The 24,274-nt window shown below is 44.1% G+C and overlaps 1 protein-coding gene across 1 annotated transcript; it reads left to right on the forward strand.

Annotated features, from left to right (window-relative positions):
• The first annotated feature begins 4,182 nt into the window (after positions 1–4,182).
• Positions 4,183–22,079, forward strand: MATN3 (matrilin 3). Its single transcript, XM_044290897.1, has 6 exons — positions 4,183–4,411; positions 8,553–9,122; positions 10,960–11,082; positions 14,844–14,966; positions 18,368–18,472; positions 22,030–22,079. Exons 1-6 carry the CDS (start codon positions 4,183–4,185, stop codon positions 22,077–22,079), a joined length of 1,200 nt encoding a protein of 399 aa, XP_044146832.1.
• Positions 22,080–24,274: the final 2,195 nt, after the last annotated feature.

A 24,274-nucleotide genomic window follows, 5' to 3' on the forward strand; every position in this document is an offset into this window, starting at 1 on the left:
TTACTATTTTAATCATTGAGAGGTAGATGGCTAGCAGTTAGCTTGTCTGTTACCATGGAGACATATCAGTTTGCAAAGGGGCTGAAAACGCAGTCACCTGACTGTACATCAGACGCAGAGCGAAGCTCTAGGGTCAGTCTTATGCCTCGTTCAGACTTGTATGCCAAAGTACCGAAATGAATACTGGCACAAAGCCTGGTTGTTTTTGTGAGGATTTTGCTCAGTATTCGTCATTATATTATTGTATATTTTGTTATAATCCCATTGAGGGGTGACACCCCCACACCTCCCCCTGAACCTGGATCCTGCAGCTGGAGGTGGTCAGAACTATGGAAACATCCACTTGATCGTGCAGTGACACTTGCTTTTATTAATATTTTAACCCCTGAAAAGCTTTTACTTAAAAACAGGCACACTAGTTGTAAACAGCCGTTAGAGGGGTGCACCCCTGTCTACGCAGTTGTTAAAAAGGGTCCCATTGATTTCAATGGGGTCCATCTGGCTGTGAAACGGCCAGTGAAGAGCTCCATAACTGCCCGTTGCTTGGCCGTTCTGTGCCTTGGGGACTGCAACTTGCGGTACCCCAGTGCACCGGCACCATCCGTGCACACGGATCCAGACCCATTCAACTTGAATGGGTCTGTGATCCGTCCACACCGCAAAAAAATAGAACACGTTTTATTTTTGTGGTGCGGAGGCACAGAGAGAAACCCCACAAAAGCACTCCGTCAAGTGATGCGGTAAGCACACAGCCGGTGCCCGCATATTGCGGACCCACTGTTTGCGGCCCCTTTCAAACGAGTGAGTTTTCCTGCGCGGGCGCAATGCATGACGTTAACGCATAGCACCCACACTGAATCCTGACCTATTCATTTCAATGTGTCTGTGTACTCAAGCGTTTTATTTTATTTTTTTCACACATCAGTTCTGCGTTGCGTGAAAAATGCAGCATGTTCTATATTCTGCGTGGTTTGTTTTTTTTTTGTTTTTTTTCATGCAGCCCTGGCCCCATAGAAGTGAATAGGGCTTCAGTGAAAACCGCATTGTATCCGGAAGCAAGTGTGGATGCAATGCGTTTTTCACTGGTGGTTGCTAAGAGATGTTTGTAAACCTTCAGGTTTTTTTTTTATTATGCGTGTGAAAAACGTATCAAAACACATTGCACCCACGCGGAAAAAACTAAACGCAATCGCAGACAAAACTGACTGAACTTGCTTGCAAATTGGTGCTAGTTTCACTGAACGCATCCAGAGCCAATCCGTCACACTCGTGTGAAAGGCCTTCTACTCCTATCGACTTGACCTTCCTATTGTTTGTAATGCCAGCCACCTCCAGAGAGTCGTGGAGGAGTCATCGACGATGGAAATGCCCCTTTTAAGACCGCATAGGGTCTTACCTCTATCTGTAGTTCTGTTAAAATCCACATCATTCAGGCTCCTTTGACTTGACTGAGCCATACCGACTCCAGGTGGACATGATACAAAGGAGTGAATGAGGATGTGCAGTCATTTGTTGATATCATTTGCAAAAAATGATCGTATGTATTGAACAGTTTTCAAACTGTCCCCAACGGTATGACCCTTGCCTAAGCTAATACCTTCTGAATTTTTGTGCCAGCCCTCCCCATAGAGAAAAGCTAATTCTGACAAGTAAAAAGCTGATGGACTACAACATGTGTGAACAGAGTCCTACTGTTCTCCTTCCTCCACCCCACCCCGTGTCCTGACACTGCCTTGCCACACGCTGCGCCTGTAAAAATGTCAGCTGTTTTGCACCAGCGACATATTGTGAGGATGGGAAACTCCACGTACGCTACATGTAGAATCGCACATGCAGGTTTTTTTTTTTTTTTAAGCAAAGCCGAGAGTGGGAAATATAAAGGTAGGACTTTTCGTTCGTGACAAATTTACTAACATTTATGAATGGAAACAGCCAGGCGTAAATGTTGGCGAATAGCCTGGAATCATTTTTCATCAGGTGCACAAATTGCTGAAGGTGCGACAAATTTATGACAAGTGCACATCTCGTCATAAATTAGGCACATCTTTGGCAACCCACGGGGAAGGGGGGGGGGGGGGGGAGATCAAAGACCAGTCTTTGGTAAATGACCACCATAGAGTCCAGTGTATTGGAGAGGTGCAAGGTCTCTGCCTCCTCTCAGTGGTGATTGACGGCTGGCTATGAGGAGGGCGCTCTCATAAATACGCTGGACTTGCACATGTTAAATTCAGACCGCCTCCCCTCGTGCCTCGCCCACTTTTTGGAAAAAGCTTAAGGCTACTTTCACATTAGCGGTTTCAATTCCGCTATTGAGATCCGTCATAGGATCTCAAAGCGGAAGAAAACGCTTCAGTTTTGTCCCCATTCATTGTCAATGGGGACTAAACTGAACGAAACGGAGTGCACCAGAATACATTCCGTAAGCAGTGTTTTTCTGTCCGCCATCTGGTCTGGAGCAAGACTGATCCGTCCTGACACACAATGAAAGTCAATAGGGACAGATCCGTTTTATCTGACATAATAGAAAACGGATCCGTCCGCCATTGACTGTCAATGGTGTTCAAGACGGATCCGTCATGGCTATAAAAGACATAATGCAACCGGATCCGTTCATGATGGATGCAGGCGGTTGTATTATTGGAACGCTAATGTGAAAGTAGCCTGAGAGTATTCCAGTTAGATTAAATTATGGATAGGGGATAATGATCTTACTGCTGGGACGCCCACTAATCACGAGAATGGGGGCCTGTATCCCCTGGAAATTAACGGCGTAGTCGGTCATGCATGTGTGCGGCTGCTCCATACATTTCTTTGGGTATTTTCTTTTTCATTTCAGCAGCACTATGCTATAGGAAATTGGATACAAAATTTTTGTAAGTCTCTAGCAGTCATCTAGGACTTAAAACTATAAAAACAGTTAGCCTACTGTCAATTTACTGCTGCTGTGTGGGGTTGATGATGCAAGGTAATCTTCATTATAGCAGTAGGTGTAGAACTGGGGTAACCGTGTGTCAGCTTTTTTTTATATTTTTTTTTTGTTCGGCCTAGGTGAAGATTCTTACAGAAGAGCATTGCATTGATTAGTGCACTGTATGATGCTCTTTTTGGGGTCACCACAGGGAGCGCGGTCATGGCCGGACTCAGAGTTACGGCTCGTTCACACGAACGTGTGAAGCACAGGCACCGTCCATGGGGCAGACCCTTTCACTTGAATGGGTCCACGATCCCTCCGTTCCGCAAAACAGATAGAGCAGTGCGGAAGCACGGAACCCCAGAAAGCTCTCCGTAGTGTTCAGTGCCGCATCTCTGGATTTGCGGACCCTTTGAAATGAATGGGTCTGCATCTGTGGTGCGGAATGCACACGGAACGGTGCCCGTGTATTGCAGTGACTCTGCTGTGATAAAAGTCTAATACAGAGGCCGGTATAGGACCAGGACAGTCACATGTAATGTGGTTAATTATGGAAGTTTCGCTTTAAGAGATGTGCACCTCTTAATAAATTTGGAGCATTCTACCCTAACGCGCTTCAGTCTTGAGACTTGCTGGTTGTCCAGTGTGTTCTGAGTAGTGTAGTTGCCCGTTACGTTGTACTGGACTTTGATCCGGTTCCGTTATACAGTGCTTGCTCATCTGCTTATACAAGCCTAAGGACGCCTTCACACGAAGCAGATTGTGATGCAGAAAATTTCCCCGAATGAAACGTAGTTTTAGGGGTGAGCGAATCGCCCTTCGGATCCAAGATCCGAAGTCGATTCCTTCCCCAACTTCCTTTTAATGCTGTACGGAGTCCTGTCTCTGTACAGCATTAAAATGTATGGGCTGCGCGGAGACAAAATTTGTTAAGTCTGAAGTATGAATAACTTCAGCCTTCATTTCTTCAATTAAAAAAAATGACTCGGACTCCCCATTGGCGTGAATCAGAAGACGTCCAGCTGATGTGCGGGAGTCCACCTTGTTTCTTTTGTAATTTTGGAAAGTGATGATTCTGTGCTTCCATAGAAGCCTCTGTATAAGGGGTTAACCTGCCAGTGCAAGGTGGTGGGGTAGGGAGGTGAGGGTGGGCTTTCTCCTGGCCGTGAACTGAGGAGCAGTGGGTGGGATTCCCAGTGGTCAGTGCTGGGTTACTAGACACTAGCTCAGTGTAGCAGCTTGCAGGCGCAGACCCTGCACCTCTCCTCAGCATGGACCCGTTATTGAGCAGGGCTGTTCTTTATACATTTGGCTTTTTCCTAGTGGCTGTTCATGGGACCCATTACCGGATGTACGGATACCCCATGCATAACAGCTACGTCCTCCCTCCTATGGTCCATGGTAGCGCAGTGTTTCCGGTACCCAGACCTGGAATATTAGCCAGCCCTCCTCACACTGCAAAAGTGCGCCCCAGGACCCTTCAAGTGAACCGGCCAACAGGTAGGAGCTTCACTGTATCACTAGGAATTTCGTTTCAATCAAGTAGATGCCATTATGTTTCCAAGTAGTTATTATTTTCTGCACTTATCTAGCGCTGACATATTCTGCAACGCCTTACAGACATTAGCATCACTCGCTGTCCCCAATGGGGCTCAAAATCTACGTTCCCTATCAGTTTGTCTTTGGAGAACCCGGGGGAAACACTGGGAGAACGTACAAACTCCATTCAGATGTTGTCCTTGGTTGGATTCATACCTGGGACCCCAGCGCTGTAAGGCACCAGTGCTAATCACTGACCTGTCATAGATACAATTATGTGTCCCTGTATTCATTTCAAACGGATACTAATAGAGATGAACACATTTGAAACGCGTTTTGCTGTCTTGCCAAACAGTTCACGGTTGACAAGCAACTGGCACGTCGTTTTGCTGTGCTTTAGATCTACAAATTGAATAGAAAGAAAGGTGAATCATTTCACCCGTTCATCTCTACGGGCATTTGCCGTTTTATTGCCTCTGATACACACATTACATTATTTTTAGATGCATATAGTATATTTTATTTATTATTTATTTTGATTAATATATATATATATATAAAATTTTAATTTTTAGAAAATGAGTTAGAAGATAGATAAATAGAGTTTATTGAAAATGTATACAAGTACCTGTATAACTAAAAAAAGGAAATATTAGCTCTGACTAGATGAACAGTTTTTTTTTCTGTGATTACTTTGTTTCTATTACACCTTACATCCCTCTCTCTTCATAATCGGAGGCATACATAGATATCATAGTGCTCATCGCTCCCCTCCCCGTGAATATATATATATATATATATATACATATATATTTATTTATTTTTTTTTATTTTTTTTTCTAACCGGGCAACTGGCATAAATACAGTTATAACTCTTCCCCCATACTGTTTTAAATCCTATGCTACCCTTCATGTATGGTAGTGTATTATAAAACTGTCTGCCTGCAGCCACCACTAGAGGGAGCTCAGTGAATACAAATTTATACATGAAGATACATAATACATGAAGAACCCTGGTCAGCTAATAACAGCTGTTTATTATGACTACCTAACACACTCCTGCTTGCTCAACCAAGCATGCATGTGTTCTGAATGGAGAGAGGGAAATGAGCCACTGCCAGAAACCTCTGGCTGTGACTTACCATATTTAAATCCTTATCACCCCCGATGCCTGCTGCTCGGAGACCCCCATAAACATTAGATAGTCGGGAAGCCAATCGCTTACCTGTATTGTTTTTGATATGTAAGAGGAATGACCTCCCTCCACTATCATGTTAACCTGATCAAATTCAAACCCATAGCCTCAAAGGGGTTGTCTGGTTTTAGCAACCTTTTTTTGTTAGAAGGTGCCCCTGTTGATAAGCAAATCATAGAGTGTTCTGCTTCTTAGACCCCTATCAATTAGCTGTAATCTGTAAAGGAAGCTAGCAACAAGTGATCAATCACCCTACAGTGCCTCCACAGGGGAAATGAATTATAACACAGTTCCCAATGGTTGTCTATGTAATCCATGGACTTGCTGAGTCCTCCAGAGTGAGAAACACTCTGTAGCTACTGTCCTTACTAGTATCTTGAATGAGAGATCCACCACCTTTGTTAAAGGGGTTATATATATATGCTATATTCTATTACGTTCTGTCCGTAAGTATTGAACATTCACGGGCTGTGATATGTAGGATAATCTCAATGTTAGTGTAGGGCAACGTCTCAAACATAAGATGTTAGAAGAAGTGAAAGCAAAGGAGAACGCCTTTAATGTCTGAGCAAACATAGACAGTACAAGTCCAGGATGGCCAAGTTTCCTTCATAAGGCAAATGTTTACATTGAGCTCAGGAGGCAAACAGTCCTGATTGATAGAGGAGCTGTGAGGAACACCATGTGGATAATGGAGCTCCCAGAGGTCCTTCCAATGTGCACCTTATGTGGAAGCACACGAGTGCTGGCTGCCAGCTTCTGCCTCCAGCCATATAGGCATCACAATAATCTATATATTATCACGTGAAGCCTCTACTTATTCTGTGTGAGTCCATGAACTTGGATCTGTGTTTATATCATTTTTGTGGTTTAGCTTAGGAGGGACTGGTGGGTCATTTCCTCAGGCCAGGTCAGCGCCAACAAGCCCCTCTGCCTTGTTTAAAAACAGGGCCATGGTGGCAAAAGAAAGTCTAGCTCAGGTTCTCTCTTAAATCAATGTTCCTGTAAACCTCTGTAGCGAGGAAGCAGGGCAGTTAGGTCCTGGGTGCTCAGCACTGTAAGTGGGTTAATGCCGGGCCACATTAAATAAATATTAACTACAGAGCCCTGAAAATGAGCTATAATGCAGACGCATATACACGGCCAGAAATCATCCAGGCAAATAGTATTAAACGGCATCCAGATCTAGCAAAGTTATGGTCGACATCCCTGAAGGCCGAGGGCAGTGGAAGGGTTCAAGTCTGTATCCCTGGTGGTCTAGGGTAGTGAAGTAGTTAATATAAGGCTCCCTCACAGTCTATGGCAGTGAAATGGTTAATATAAGGATCTCTGGTGGTCTAGAGCAGCCAAATAGTTAAATTTAAACTTCCTGGTTAAGGACATGGGAAGGGTTACTGCTGCATACCTCAGTTCCAGTGATTACTCATCTCCCCAGGCTCCATCATTGTGAAGATGTAACAAGAGGCTGAAAACAGATGGTTCCGGTTCCTGCATCCATTACAGACTTGAGTACAGGCAGGGGATAGAGAGGACCATGCAGCTGTAACTATATGACTGCACAGTTCTCTCTAAGATCAGGCAGTGTTTAAAGGGGTTTTCTGAGATTTTTTAACTGATGATTTATCTTATGTATAGATCATCAGTATCTGATCGGTGGGGATCTGACTCCCAGGATACCAGCCGATCAACTGTTTGAGAAGACATCGGCACTAGCAGCAGTGCTGCAACCTTCTCTCAGCTCACCAAGCACAGCGCCTTACATTGTACAGCAGCTGGGCTTGGGAGCATCGCGTCTTCTCAAACAGCTGATCGGCAGGGTTCCTGGGTGTCGGACCAAAACCAATCAGATACTGATGACCTATCCAAAAGATAGATTATCTCGAAAACCTCTTTAAGGACCACTATGCCCCATCATAAAATGAACTGTGCAAAACTGCTGATAGCACTAGATAGGGGTGGGGAGAGCAGGATAAGCTTACCTTTTGTGGAGCTTTTATTATCAGGAGTAGTGTGACTATGAACTTTTATTCTGCCAGGTTTTCTCCTGCAAGTGCCCAGCAGGCAACACTTCACTGTATTGAGCTGCTCACAGCCCACCTTTGCTCTGAGTAACAGCTGTAGTGGACTACTAGTTGGTTGCTACAGCTGTCTCTCATAGCCGAGAGAAGGACTGTGAAACAGCTCAATGCAGGTGGTTGAGAGCACTTGCAGGAGCAGAATCTAGCAGAATAAAACTTCATATCCACATTTCCTCTCATAATAAAAGCTCCACAAAAATATGTTTGACCTACTCTCCCCAGACCCTACCTAGTGCTGTCAGCAGTTTTATATGGTCAAATGTCTTGACAGGCTACCTTTATAGGGACACTCTCTCTTAAAATGTACTACTTTGGTTGGTGATGGGGACAAAACACACCCATTGAAGTCTATAGGTCAGTGAAACTCAAGAATACAACACGGATGGCACCTGTGGTGCGTCGGTTTTTCACGGAATACAGATAGGAAATGCCCTTGAAATTCATTTTAAGTTGAGCAATGTCCGTGGATTACGGATGACACGCGGAGAGTAAAAATGGACACACAGACCATCCACGGATCCTTCACGGACATCTTCACGGATTAAATAAAGACGTTTTTTTCACGTACATAATAATGACACGGAAATATGAACAATGCCATACCGTGGTGCAAAATATAAGTGTACATTAAGTTAGCCAGGAGGTGGCTCCATCTACCGAGTTGCGTCAAATCATACAGTATGCACCATGGTGATAAATTTTGGCGCAGTTTCTGCCTGTCTGGTCTAGTTTTATTTGTCTAATTGCAGGACTGCATTAATAAATCCGCCCCAATGTCTATAAATGTAGCTGCATCTAAAATATAACTTGTCGGCTCCTATCTTTACAGACAATGCCTGTAAGAGCCGCCCCATGGATCTGGTGTTTATAATTGACAGCTCCCGCAGTGTCCGCCCTCAGGAGTTTGAGAAAGTCAAGATCTTCCTTTCAGATATGATTGACACATTAGATATCGGTGAGCGTGCAACTCGTGTAGCCGTGGTGAACTATGCCAGCACGGTGAAGACAGAATTCTTCCTTAAGACCTACTTTAACAAGCCTGAAATGAAAAAGGCCATCTCTTTGATTAAACCGCTGTCCACTGGCACCATGACTGGGCTCGCCATACAGACAGCCCTAGATGAAGCATTTACAGAGGAATCAGGAGCTCGCCATGTGTCCTTCAACATACCTAAAGTGGCCATCATTGTGACAGATGGCAGACCCCAAGACAGGGTACAAGATGTAGCTGCCAAGGCTCGTGATGCTGGTATAGAGATATATGCGGTGGGAGTAGATAGGGCCGATATACAGTCTCTTAAGCTGATGGCCAGTGATCCATTAGATGATCATGTTTTTTATGTGGAAACGTATGGAGTCATTGAGAAGCTCACCTCAAAGTTTGAGGAGTCTCTTTGTGGTAAGTAATCTTCCACTTCCAAAATCAGTGATTCATGAAATTGCACCGAATTTTTTTTTTTTATTACGTCTTGGAAGATATCATGTTGAGACCTTTTAGGGTGTTCATACATGAAGAGATGTGAGCCTCACGTCCAAGAACCGTGTGGAAAAATGCATAAGGTTTTACCATGAATTGCTGCAGTTTCCATATGCTTCTGGTACTGGTAAAGCACATGGGAAACATACCACAATGTAAATACAGTAAACTAATCCCATGAAACCACCACATCTGAGGAGGAGTAGAGCCATTAGGTAGGTTAGTGCCCTGCGCAGTTCTTTCCGTGGATGCCCTCAGGGCAGTGCTGGCAGAGGCTCATTAGTTTTCACTTCAGTGCAGTGAATACTAATGGAGTTTCCTTCAATGTGGGCTGGGTGGAGAGGCTTTCTTCAAACACAGACGTTTACTAAATAAATTATTGCACAGGTCTCTAGTAGAAACTGGACCCCAAACATTCTGAACAACAGGCAGCAAGTTGACCACTACTCTACAGACCTCCACTGTTGGAAGAAGTTCATAAAAGGCATTACTATTTTCTTTGCAGAAATAATTTAAAATAAAGTTTAGTGGCTTCTTATGCACTTTTATTTTCCAGATTTTCGTTTACGGTAAAAAAAAAGCTGGTGAGTTCATTTTTTCTGCTATAACCTTCACAAAAAAAATTACTGACAAAGCGGGCTTAGGCAGTCTGGAAATGCCTTGGTAGACACTTTGTGGCTCATTACCATATAGGACAAAGTTCATTTTCCAGGTGTAGGAATGCCAGAGTGGTGTAAGGGTTGCCTATAGTGTCCCTTTAGGTGCGGCTTTTGCACTTGTCACGGTGCTCCTACCTGGATATCCGGAACCCCAAGCGTGTTCGCAGTGATAAAAAGGTAAAAAATTGAGGGATTTGCAGAATAAATTGAGTCCAGACTGGTATTGAAGTAGTTAACAGTTTTACTTGAGTAAACTTGCATCAGGAAATAATCTTCCAACCTTTATCTTGCTTATCAGCAGATTTTGGCTTAACTTTTGGCTGGCAAACACAATCAGCTCTGCTACATCTGAACTCATTCAGCTCTGCTATACTGGCTGGATTAAATAGGAACTTTTGCTTTCTGCTGTAGGCTGCAACTTAGCTTTCTGTAGTCTGACTTTCTTTATCTTGATCTGTATCTTTATCTCTGTCTTTAAGTCAATGGGTCCGCAGAAAATCACGAAAAACGGAACAACGGACACGGAATGAAACAACGGTCGTGTGCATGAGGCCTTATACAGCACCAGCAAAGTGAATGAGATTAGACAGATCCCATGTACGCTGCGGAAATTTGACCTGCCGTCCGGATTTTGAAATCTGAAGTATGTCAACTGTGGCTGCGTCTTTCTTCTGTAGATTTCACCCTTTTCAGTGGAAAGGGGAGATCTGTGGAAAATGTGCACCACAAACCGCATAAAAATGCACACAAAAAAAGCACCAAAACCACAATAAATAATCCAGATTTATATGTGTTTTATTGTGTGGTTTTGTGCGGATTTGTGCAGAAAAGCATACTACATACGGTCGTGTGCATGAGCCCTAAGTGTCTGGTCTGCCTTTTCAATTGGATATCAGGTCAGAAGAGTACAGACCACCACAGCTGGTTAGGTTACAAGATGACAATCATGGGACTATCAGGACTATCTTCAAACCCTATTTTCTATGAATTCCATGAGTCATGTAAATTAGGGAAAAATCCTGTCTTTTTCTATGAAGGAGAGTTGTATATTAATGCCCTGAACAGATTTGCTGAATTCTTCCATATTTGATGTTATCTAGGAGTCGATTTCTGTGCTCCGGGCCGCCACGACTGTGAACACATCTGTAAGGCCACCGCTACTTCCTATCACTGCAAGTGTCATGAGGGCTACATCTTGAACCTGGACAAGAAGACCTGCTCACGTAAGGAGACGGCGTGACTCGTATAAAGCTGCATTATGAGAATTTAGGGGGAGAGTTATCAAAACTGGTGTCAAGCAAAAGTGGCTTAGTTGCCCATAGCAACCAATCAGATTCCACCTTTCATTTTTTAGGGCTCCTTTGGAAAATGAAAGGTGGAATCTGATTGGTTGCTATGGGAAACTACACCAGTTCTACTTTACAGCATTGGCACAAATGTCCTCCTGTCACATTTCAAGCAGGTGGGTGTCACTCACCTCATACTTACCAAAATTGTAGTTGGTAAATTCGGGGCCATGTCTTTGGAATACCTAAATCCCACTTATAGGTGTGGCTTGCATAAACCCAGCCCATTTTTGGCCCGGTATAGCCCAAATTTGCCAGGATTGTAACCAGGCCACCATGTACGGAGCAGGCTCAGCTCTGGAGACTATTCCATACTATTCTCATATACATGTGCATCATGGTGTGCAAAGGGTTTAGTACCATTTTTGCTGCTGCTCCATTCTCTATGGGACTGACAGTCAAATACAGCTCTCAATTATCTCCACCGCTCCCAGAGAGGAATGGATCCGCAGTGCACATGCTCGACGACTGTTCCCTTTATGTGAGAGGACACAGGACCTCCATTTCCCAGCTGTCACAACCTCACAGATTTTTCCAGGGCCGCCGCCTGCAGCAACCACTAGAGGGAGCATCATACTGTTTACACTCTGAAATTATGCAGTAAAAAAGCTCCCTCCAGTGGCCGTAGTCAGACAGAATTTTATCATCTAAGGCTACTTTCACACTCGCGTTTTAGGCGGATCCGTCATGGATCTGCAAAAACGGATCTGTTACAATAATACAACCGCATGCATCCGTCATGAACGGATCCGTTTGTATTATCTGTAACATAGCCAAGACGGATCCGTCATGAACTACATTGAAAGTCAATGGGAGACGGATCCCTTTTCTATTGTGCCAGATTGTGTCAGAGAAAACGGATCCGTCCCCATTGACTTACATTGTGTGCCAGGATAGATCCGTTTCGCTCCACATCCCAGGACGGACAGCAAAATGCTGCAGGCAGCGTTTTGGTGTCCGCCTCCAGAGCGGAATGGAGACTGAACTTTTGCAAACTGATGCATTCTGAGCGGATCCTTTTCCATTCAGAATGCATTAGGGCAAAACCCATGACGGATCTCACAAACGGGAAGCCAAAACACGAGCGTGAAAGTAGCCTAACCCTATAGGGTTAAAGACTGGACTTTTACACGCCAAAATCTGTTGGAGTAACATGCACTAAATTTATTAACCCCCTTCGTGATGCAACAATTTTAGTTTTTTTCCATTTTCGTTTTTACTCCCTCCATTCCTGCAGCCATAACTTTTTTATTTTTCTGTTTACATAGATGTATGAGGGCTTGTTTTTGCAGGACAAGTTGTACTTTCTAATTTAATATTGCATACAATGTAGTGGGAAGCTGGTAAAAATTTTAAATGAGGTGGAATTGGAAACAAAAATGCACCATTGTTTTATGGGTAGTAGTTTGATCCCTTTTTTTTATCCCTTTTTATTTTTTTGGGAGGTGAGACTACCACAAAACGGCCAATTGGCTATTTTTTATATTTTTTATTATGCCATTCACCATACAGGGTAAATACTTTAACATTTTAATAGTTTGGGCACTTTGGGATGTGGCTATACCAATGCTGTTTATGAGTTTTATTGTTTATTTGATTTGAATTTCTATATATTATTATGGGGGCTTTTGTCAAAAAAATGTAAAATTTTATCTTTTACTTTCTTTACACTTATTTTCTCCCCCTAGGGGACTTTAACATGCGGTTGTCTGATTGCTTCTCCCATAGACTGCATTGGTAAATCATCGCAGTCTATGGGTCAATCACCCGCTCCTATCAAGCATAGGAACTTGACTATGCCAGGCAGGCTTGGACTGGCCCACAGGGGTACAGGGGAATCCCCTGGTGGGCCCCTAGTCTACTACCCCCTGCACAAGTGGCACATAACACAGTAGAGTGATTGTACTACATATAGATAGGTAGTATACAGCACCTCAACCAATCTATGTTCATATAAAAAAATGAGTAGATTATTTAAGAAACCACCCAGTTTATCATAGATGCATCGGGTGGCTGAGATGGCTTCTAGGTACAGAGGCAGACCAACCAGTATCCTTTTTTGGGGGACCTACTTTCTCAAAGTCGCTGCAGGGAACCTTGTCTGCTGCTGTGTGAGCAGGTAATATTTGAATGTATCCATACGGTGGGCCCTCAAAATAAATTTTACTAGTGGGCCCTAGGCACCCCAGTCCAACACTGATGGCAGGCTTCGAGCCTTAAGAAGGCCTGAGGCTGCCATAGGAACTGAACGGCTCCCGGGGCACTCCCGGTATTTGCTCAGATGCCGGGTTCACAATTGGGCTCAAAATCCATTATCGGTGAGTGTAAAACAGGAGATGAGCTGACTTCCACCGCCATGTACATGTACAGTGGATGGCTGGAAGGGGTTAAAGACATGCACACCTCTTAATAAACCTGTTGCATCTTACGCTATCTGGCATAGATTTCAGTGATAATTTACACAGTCTTATGGTGTAAATTATGTGAAATGTGATGAGCCAAAGAGGTCCCGTTCTTTCTGCTAAGCATTGCCCACTTTTTTTTCTTTTAAAAGGGAGTCTGTCATCAAAGTTTCACCTTTTTAACCCTTCCCATAGCTTTCTAGCAGCCTTACAGTTAATAAAAACTTACAGTTAATAAAAACGTTACCTTTATGAGCAATCCTGGACTTATAAAACCGACAAAAAACATCTTAGTAGCATATGCAAATGAGGGCTCGCAAGTGCCCAGGGGCGGCGTTACCCTCGTAGGTGCCCAGCTAGCTCAGCCTTATCGTCGCTTCCCCCCGCCCATTCTTTCCCTCTGCCCGCCCATCCTTTCCCTCTGACCGCCCATCTACTTACTCCTTGTTTCGCCGAGATCCCGCGCCTGCGCACTCAGTCCGTCAGCCGGCGCATGTGCACTGCGATGCCCATTCCTTGTACGGCATCACAGTAATTAATGTGTATGCGCCGGCGAAAACACCACAAAGGAGGCGGTCCATCAGCATGCGCATTAATTACTGTGATGCTGTACAAGGAATGGGCATCGCAGTGTGCATGTGCCAGCCGACGGACTGAGTGCGCAGGCGCGGGATCTCGGCGAAACAAGAAGTAAGTAGATGGGCGGTCAGAGGGAAAGGATGGGCGGGGGGAAGCGACGATAAGGCTGAGCTAGCTGGGCACCTACGAGGGTAACGCTGCCCCTGGGCACTTTCGAGACCTCATTTGCATATGCTACTAAGATGTTTTTTGCCGGTTTTATAAGTCCAGGATTGCTCATAAAGGTAACGTTTTTATTAACTGTAAGGCTGCTAGAAAGCTATGGCAAGGGTTAAAAAGGTGAAACTTTGATGACAGACTCCCTTTAAAGTGCTGTGACAGAAAATTTCAAAAAGTAGCACATGTTTGTGCAAAAACTTGCCTGAAAACTGGCCTACAGCTTTAGTAGCATTAGGTCTGGAGCTCTGTATCAGAAACATGGAGCTCCAGTCACTATAAGGATGTATTGGCAAATTATTTAGCACAGAAGTTCTTGTCGGATGCGCCATGTTTGCTTGCACATGTATGTCTCTCCAGCATTCTCTGTGAAAGGTGTTGTGATTTATTTAGGAATATACATATAAAAAAATACCGTATGACTTTGTGTTACCGTGACAGGTGTAGATATATGTGCACTGGGGAGACACGACTGTGAACAGATCTGTGTGGCATCCACTACGTCTTATCAATGCAAGTGTCGCGATGGCTATTCTCTCAACCCCGACGAGAAGACCTGTTCACGTAAGATTTTAGCTCTTCAGCGAATTTTTCTTTTTTTCTGGGGGAAGGGAGGGGGGTTGGCGGTGGGAGCCTCAGTCAGGGTGAAACAGTAATTTTTTATTCCCTCTTCCATGGAATGTGTTTTTTTTTATTGACATGATCACTGTCGCCCCATTGAATAATGCAATTTTTTATTCAAAGGGTTGTCCAACCGCATGAATTTTTTTCTCCTGCCACTCCCGTTCTGATGCTTACCCATTTCTCTGCTGGTCTCTGTTCTTCCTGCTCCAGCAATGACACATTGATACTCCATAACTGCTGCAGCCAATCCTTGTCTGCAGCAGTCATGTGTTTACTAATATTAGTGCAAGCAGTACATTCATGGAGTTGGACAACCCCATTAAGTGGGGGAATGAAAGTGACAACTTCTTGGAACACATTCTGGCTCATCAATCGGTTGTCACTTTTTAAGCTGCGGAATAGTTGACTCACTGAAGAAAATAAAGGTGTTGGGATCAAATGAAGCTTTCTATGTGTGACTGTAATGATGATAAATGTAAGTGATTGCAAATTAGAACGAAAGGAGAAGTGTATTATAGGAAAATTGTACAATTGGAAGGAGGCTCTAGGACCCTGTTGGGCGCCCTTAGCCGGATACAGGATGAAATACGTCCTCTAGCACAATACGACTCCGCAGTACGTTCTCCCTGTAACAAACTGCGCAACTTAGATTCAGCCATAGAGACTCGGTCTGGGTCATCATAAATCAAGCCCAAGGCTCTTAAAAATTCATCCACCGGCCGGAGGGATGGTGAACCAGTCGGCAGAGAAAAAGCCCAGGACTGAGCGTCCCCTTTGAGCAGAGATATAATGATCCCCACTATTTGATTCTCGTCACCAGATGACATCGGCCGCAGACAAAAATACAACCTGCAGGACTCCCTGAACCGAATAAAGTCATCACCACCCCCTGAGAACCTATCAGGGAGAGCGACTTAAGGCTCTAAGCAGACCTGATTTCCTCCAATGGCGCCAGACACCAGAGCATTCTGACACCGTGCAACAGAACTGAGGAGGTCAGCAACCTCCACCGATAATCCCTGTATGCGATCAACCAAAGCATCCATAGCCTTCATTTCGCAAACAGCAGGGAAATGACAGTTTTTTGGCGGGTTATAATGTCACAATAGGTAGGTAAGCGGGGAAATAACCAAACACAGGAAAACAAACAGAACAAATGACTAGGCCCAAAAGCTAGGGAGAAAAGGGTCAACTCCTAGCAATCCCTAAAAGTTTTTCCTAAACTGCTGTGCCCATGTGCATACCCTAATGGTGGATATGCACATGCCCCGTATAGGGAAAAGGGAAGAGGCAACCTGCTTCTTCAAACCCAGAGGAAGCAAGCGTCTCCCTAGAGGCCTAGATAAAAGACACAAAGGAAAATAACGGAGAGGACTTATCTTGAGCAGAGCTGGAGCAGACGATCCACCACACATCCAGAGCTTACAGGAAAGAACTATAACCCACACAGGCCACTGGGGGAAGGAGGGATAAATAGCCTCACTAACAATCAAACCCAGTACACCTGAGGGAAGGTGGATCCAGCTCAAACCCAAACCAAACCAAACCAAAACAGAGAAGTCAGACATGTGCAGCCAGTCTGACAGACCTCCGCACATTCACAGGTCAAGGCGTGACACTAGCCTGGATACAGGATGAGATACGGTCTCTAGCCTGTATATAGGATGAGATACGGCCTCTAGCCTGTATACAGGATGAGATACGGCCTCTAGTCTGGATACAGGATGAGATACGGCCTCTAGCCTGTATATAGGATAAGATACGGCCTCTAGCCTGGATACAGGATGAGATACGGCCTCTAGCCTGGATACAGGATGAGATACGGCCTCTAGCCTGGATACAGGATAAGATACGGCCTCTAGCCTGTATACAGGATGAGATACGGCCTCTAGCCTGTATACAGGATGAGATACGGCCTCTAGCCTGTATACAGATGAGATACGGCCTCTAGCCTGGATACAGGATGAGATACGGCCTCTAGCCTGTATACAGGATGAGATACGGCCTCTAGCCTGGATACAGGATGAGATACGGCCTCTAGAGTGGTTACAGTAAGACATATGGTTGGGCATGGAGGCATACAGGTTCTGTATGGTATCCTGCGGCACATTTGCCCACAGATGTGGTAGCTGGGCCTGTAGGTCCTGCACACTCATAGGTTACTGAAGCTGGTGTCCCAGCTGGTCCCATAAATGTTCGATTGGTTATAAATCTGGTGACCAGGCAGTGAAGAAAGTCTTGTGATCTGGAGGAGACATTCCTGGGAAACCCTTACTGTGTGTTGTGAGCATTATCCTGCTGAAAGGCGCCAGCTGGAAGTCCTGCCAGGAGAGGAACACATGTGGCCGCAGGACGTCCTGCACATATCACTGAGCTGTTAGTGTCCCTCGTATCACTACTAGAGGTGACCGACTGTCGTATACGATGTATCCCAGATCATCACAACAGCTGTAGGGGCAGTGTGTCGCTCCACAGCAAAGGCAGGTCTGAAGTGCTCACCACCAGGCAGTACTCACCATACTTGAACCCAAATCCCTAAAGAACCTGGATTTTCCACTAACGATGATACAGTTTTAGTCTATAACTGTACAGATTTCTTGTTCACAAAGCCATTGCAAACGACAGCAACAGTGGCTGGCTGTCCAGACACATAATGGGCACTGTGGAACGCCTCTTTGTGTTCCTATTACTGTCAGCTCAGCACATGAAGAGTTAGGGGTCTACAACAAATTGAAATTTTGCACCCCTGAAATCACAACTAATGATACTGAATGTGGCCCTGCTGAAATCCCGCAGGTTTGGATTTCTGATGGCTGCCATGTGACTACCACGTTCCTTGCAGGTCCCAACACAACCACATTCACTGTCATTAGTTACGATTTGTGACACTGCCACGAGTGAGGAGCGCATATAGCCCTGGAATAAAAGAAGAATGACAAAATCTACATTACTGTACATGAGCGCAAAACACTGTCTACTATGCTCTGTATATGGAGGGTTACGTTCAGAAGACATGGTGGCTTCAGAAGTACGGTATGTAATACACCTCATTGCTGCAGACGTGGAGCCTCCCTTTCCACTCTTCTATATGTCGTCCTATAATATTCTATCTAATGTATGCTGCTAGTTATACCTTCTTTTTATTGCTTACAACATCTTCTCTTTGTAAGGACACACCTTGGCACATACCGACCTCTTTTCTTGCATTGGTGGATAAGGCTGTTGGCCTTTGGCCATAATAACTGCTCTTGGCTCGGCGGACTGCTCGCTTAGAGAGTTATTATAAGGACATAGACTGGCGTATGTTTATTGCCTGCATTAACATTCTTCTGTTGTTACAGAGGAGGCGCGAAGTGTTGTTCAGATAGAAGATCCCTGCAAATGTGAAAATCTGGTCGCCTTTCAAGGCCAAGTCAACACTTATATTGAGTCTCTGACTACAAAACATATCCTTTGTATGGCACGTGAGAGCTATAATTACAGATGATAAAAAAAAGCCAAGGTATACAGCCTTGTGCAGAGGTGAATGGAGCTGACTTGCAGTACCATAACTACACCAGGTGTGGTGCTGTGCAGATGAAAACATCTGGAGAGGCTGTTGCAATCAGCTAGGGGTTCCAGGTCTTCACATAGGCGTAGCTATAAGCTCCTGGGCTATAATTCAAAATACTGTGCGTATCGGAGTCCTCCATCTACAATGTGCCATTTATATTACCGGCGGACTAGAATGACTTTAATTTCTGTACCCTCTACAGCTACTCTCTTGGTTATGACTTATCAAAGAGATCTGCCATGCCTTATGTCGGTAAGACCACATGGACAACCCATTTGCAAGTACCTTATTAGGTATTATGGACAGGGTTGGGTTATTATAAACAGCGCCAGATCACCAAACCGGGGAGAATCAGAATCCGAAGTCCCTGGTGGTGTTTATTCTTGCCATAGGCTGGGTTTATAAGTGGTGTATATAAGCAAATGCTCCAAAAAAGAGGGGGAATATTAGATTCTCCTCTCATCCCGCTCCAGGTTGGTGCACAGATCATGGTGCACTGTACTGTGGCCTTCATCTTCACATGTAAATAGGCATTTGCTGTGAATCCTGCTGGCGTTGACCCTTCCCTACGAAATCTGGACATGCAGCTGTAGGAATGAGCACCAACAGGACAGACCAGGGAATCCATGTCATTCACTCCACTGCGCCTCAGCCCAACACCTCACTCAGTATCTCAGTGACTTACATCCCCAGTGATTTTTATGGTCAACAGTGTTGGATATCATTATTTTGCACAGTCTGGGACAGTACTATGTTGCATCATGGGTTATATAAGGGTCCATTCACACGTCCTTTTTTTCTTTCCTGATCTGTTCCGTTTTTTCAGGAACAGATCAGGACCAGATCTGGACCCATTCATTTTCAATGGGTCCTGGAAAAAATCGGACAGCACAATGTGTGCTGTCCGTTTCCGTTGTTCCGTTCCGCATGTCCGTTTAAATATAAAACATGTCCTATTCTTGTCCTGAAAAATCGGATCCTGGTACAATACAAAGTCAATGGATCCGCAAAAAACGGATGACATTCGGATGTCATTCCGTATGTCATCCGTTTTTTGCGGATTCCGTTCCTGGAAACACATAACAAATATATATATTTTTTTTTTTTTTCAAATTTTTTTCAAAGAAATCCAAACAACTTTATTTGATTATTGAAATGTATACATGCTTCCGTTTTTTGCGGATCCGCAAAAAACGGATGACATACGGAAACATTTTCAGGAACAACGGATCTGCAAAAAACGGACCGTTTTTCAGGATGAAAAAAAACAGGACGTGTGAATGGACCCTTATGTTGCATCATGGGTGGCATTATTATTTAAAGGAGAACAGTTTATAGGGAGTCTGTCAGTAGTTTTGACTATGATAAACTGCTGACAGGTCTTGATAGGGGGCTGGGGAGAATAGGATAAACATGACATTTGTGGAGCTTTTGTCATTAGGAGTAGTGTTGAATATAAAGTTTTATCCTGCCAGGTTTTACTCCTGTAACTGCCCAGGAGGCAGAGCTGCTATTATCAAGAGTGGTGTGAAAATGAAGTTTTATTCTGCCAGGATTTTCTCCTGCAAGCGCCCAGGAGGTGGGGCTTCACAGTGAAGTGCGCTCTGCATTGATTTGCTCTGAGTGACAGCTGTAGTGATCTACTGGTTGGATGCTACAGTCGAGCAGAGGGGAGGTGCTGTGAAGCAGATCAATACAGAGAGCACTTCACAGTGATGCTCCGCCTTCTGGGCAATTGCAGAAGAATCTGGCAAAATGAAACTTCATTTTCACACTACTCCTGATAATAACAGCTCTGCAGGTATGTTTACCCTTCTCTACCCAACCTCTACCTAGTGCTGACAGCCGGTTTGTAAAAATGCTGACAGATACCGCTAAACATGGCACTGTCTGGGATATTATATACATAGTGTATACATAGTGTTAGAGCAAGCTATTCCCTATCCAGTGGGTACAGGATATCTCTTAGATCCATTAGGGTCTAACCACTGGGACCTCCACCGATCCCATGAACAGGGGTCCCATTGCCACATCTGAATGGAGGGGTAGGACGATCATACACACTGTCACTTGTTTATTCTCTATGGGACTGCTGGTGGTAGGTGACTATAGCACTCATATAGTTATATTTCACATCAGTGTATCCTTCATTTGGAATATTATAATTGTGTTATTTGATTATTATACTAGGCACCACTTGTATACTCAACTTGCACACATATTGAGATCAGGGTCGTAGCTGCTTGGGCCCCTCTTCCCTCTTTGCGGACTTTGTGGCCAGGGGCAGTATTCTGACTCTGATTGTTGTAATAGCGATCTATCCCTTGTAAGACCTCTATGCCTGGCCTGTATAAGCGGATATAAACACTGCAGACTATCCTCATCAGATAGCTGAACTCACCAATACTGTGTTCATCCACAAGTTGCTTTATTCTGTACATCCAACAACAGGATACAGCAGAATGAATGGATCTCAGTATTATGCGGTCAAAAGATGATACTTTCATTAGCGTACCACTAAGAATACATGTGTCCCTATTACATGTGGCCTGTTAGCTGCATCCATGACACAGGAAGTGCTGTACTCCAGAAAAAGGGTTGAGCGTTGCAAAAAAGGAAATGAGTCATCGATCTCAGGGAATGGAACATGAAAAACAAGTGCATTACCAAAAGAGGCCACTAGATAACTAATCATAGAAATATCCATAGAAAATGGTACAAAAGAATAAACTATATACATTCCCATATACATTAATGTAAATATTAACTGTGTAACAGCATAGGCAGGGTAGCAAATAGCTTTCATGCTGCCTTAGGCAAACATTGAAATGACCCCCCATGCCAAATTCTTGAGCCAGAGGTGTAACTTGACCTGCATGCACTTTCTATAATGCAGGTGTCTTCTTATGTTGCACAAGGGTCTTTGGACCCCCTTAGGCTCCTGGACCCAGTTGTGACTTCTACCTCTGCACCCCCTACAGCTACGCCCCTAATTGAGATCCTGTTGTTAACATTTGAATCCATCCCCGATTATGGATATACTAGAATATGGTGGGTTACGCTGCTTAGTCCCCTCTACGATCCAGGGCCAACAAAGCGTTGACGAAATGTGCCAGGCTGTATATACCATGTAGGCAGTGTTAGTGGCTATTACATGGGGGCAGATCAGTTTGGAACCAACCCTCAGACCTTGAATTGTGTAAGCATATGCAGAGGTTGCCCTCTACAACCTCCACAACGTTACGGGTCCTATGTCAGGCCGCCTTAATCCCTGCAGGGGATGGAAAGGGAGCTGAAGACATCATGGAGATGAATGTGCAGGAGTGAAGCTGCTCCAATAAGGGGCTCATTTCAATTGCTCCAATAGGGGCCCCTTTCTTCTATCTATACAACCGTGTGCATGGGTATGGACTATGGATCTGTGTATATTGTCCCTTAACCTCAATGCACTAGATGAGCTTACAAAAAAATTACAAGTCTATGAAGGAAAAAGAAACTGAAGAAGAAACGTCAACAGACTGTTCTGTGCAATAATCTAAGCTTTTGTGCTGTTTGTACTTTATGCTGATGAATTACTATGCTTTGTGTATTTGCTGGTACAATTAATAGAAGAGAAATGAACAGAAGACACTTATCCTGTACAGCAGTAAGCCGAGAGTTTATTTACAGGCCATAGAGTTGCTTGGAATCAGAAAATAGAATTGATATCGGTAAACATGAAATGATCTAAAGGAATCTCCACCATTCCATGTCATGATGTTTCAGCTCCAACATTTGGTGCTAATGACGAGCGCAGATTTTCTGATCCAGAGCTCCAAATCTCCTGCAAAGATATGGAGTTAAATGATGGCAGCCACCACTAGGGGGAGATAGGAGTTTACTCAACTCTACTTTATGCAGTAAGCTCCTGAGCTCCCCCTAGTGGTGGCAGCAGGCACAGAATCTTATCATAAAAGTGTACCTGTACTTTTGAAATCATAGTGACATCCCAAAGGTTCTGATCAGTGGGTGTCTGACTGCTGATCCCGCTCCCTCCCCGCCTATGGCTAAAATGAGGAGATGGAAGCAATCACACAGAGTGCTGTCTCTCCTCACTGCTGGAGATGGTCTGGAAACAGGCTCATAGAGTTTCTATTGAGCCTGTCTAAAGGAGCAAGGAGAGACAGACCCCCATCGATCAAAAACTTTGATATGTCTCTATGACATATCAAACCTTTTTAAAAGTACAGATACACTTTCACGTCATGTCTATAAAAGGGATTTGACAGTGTCTCAGACCCTAATAAAACTGTAAGGGCATGTTCACATGATATAGAGGCAGAAAAATCAGGCGCTGATTCCGCCTCCAAAATCAGTTCATTTTCAACCAAATTTTGGATGCAGATTTCAAAATACTCGTGTTTTTTCTTTCAAAGATAGTTTTAACACTTTTTTTTATATCATTCATTTTTATTAATTTTTAACTTTAAAATCTGCACTTTTTCTGCACAATTTTTTCTGCTTCCCATTCATTTTAATTGGAATTTCAGGCGCTGATTCTGCTCCAAAATAAGGCCTTATTGACACGTCAGTGAATCACGTGTGCTGTCTGTGTTCTCCACACGTGCTCATTGATTTTATTCTGTTTATTCACACATCAACCATGGAGACATGCTTTATTTTGGTCCGTGATGTGGACCAAACATGCCCATTGAAGTCTATGGGTCCATGAAAAACCATTAACACAACACGGATGGCATCTGTGTTAAGGGCTCGTGCACACAAATGTATTTTTTTTCAGTGTCCATACTGTTTTTTTGCGGAACCATTCACTTCAATGGAGCCGCAAAAACGTTAATGACTCCATGTGCAATCCGTGTCTGTATGACCGCATGGCCAATCTGCAAAAAAAGAAAATAGAACATGTCCTATTACTGTCAGCATTATGGCCAAGGATAGGACTATTCTATTAGGGGCTGGCCGTTTCATTCTGCAAAATGCGGAATGTACATGGCCAGTATACGTGTTTTGTGGATCCGCAATTTGCAACCCGCAAAACATCCAACGGTCAAGTGCATGAGCCCTTCATGGACCACTGATAGGAGGTGCTCTGGAAATTACATTTCAGCAGAGCAGAACAACCAAATATGGATCCTTCACGGACATCTTCACAGATGAAACACTGGCCATCTTGTCACTGATGTCATCATGGACACGGACCTGTGAATGAGGCTTAAGGAATTAAGCTTTTTAATCTATAAATTCTATAAATTTTGGCACACTGAAATCAATGGGAGGCAAATTTGAGGTGGTTTCATACACTGCATAAACATACCCTTAAGATATTAATCAGTACAGAATTTCTAACCCTTTTAGATTAAAGGAGTTTTCCAGGACCCAGAAGATCCTACAAACCCACCTTAATTGCACATAACTTACCTGTAGATCAAAAAATTTGAAATATTCTTACCATCCTGAAGTTGGCTGGAATGGCCGCTCAGGAACCCGGTCATGTAATACTCCTCTAATCTCGCTTCTGCTGATGTCACGTCCTTTACCAGGTTTCTAGTCTGGGCAATGGATGGGATGTCACTTCTGCTGTGGTTGGGGCCAGAGTTATTCCTCTACCTGGTGCTTGTGCAAACTCCTGAATCCAGCTCATCTGTGCATGCTCCAAGGAGAGGAATAGACCTGTCCCTCGCTACAGAACTATTCC

This window comes from Bufo gargarizans, chromosome 4 (genome assembly GCF_014858855.1).
Source record: "Bufo gargarizans isolate SCDJY-AF-19 chromosome 4, ASM1485885v1, whole genome shotgun sequence".
NCBI lineage: Eukaryota > Metazoa > Chordata > Amphibia > Anura > Bufonidae > Bufo > Bufo gargarizans.

Coding starts and splice junctions, on each gene's coding strand:
- MATN3 (XM_044290897.1), top strand. CDS start 4,183: ATGGACCCGTTATTGAGCAGGGCTGTTCTTTATACATTTGGCTTTTTC. Junction 4,412..8,552: donor TCAAGTGAACCGGCCAACAG/GTAGGAGCTTCA, acceptor CTATCTTTACAG/ACAATGCCTGTAAGAGCCGC. Junction 9,123..10,959: donor GTTTGAGGAGTCTCTTTGTG/GTAAGTAATCTT, acceptor GATGTTATCTAG/GAGTCGATTTCTGTGCTCCG.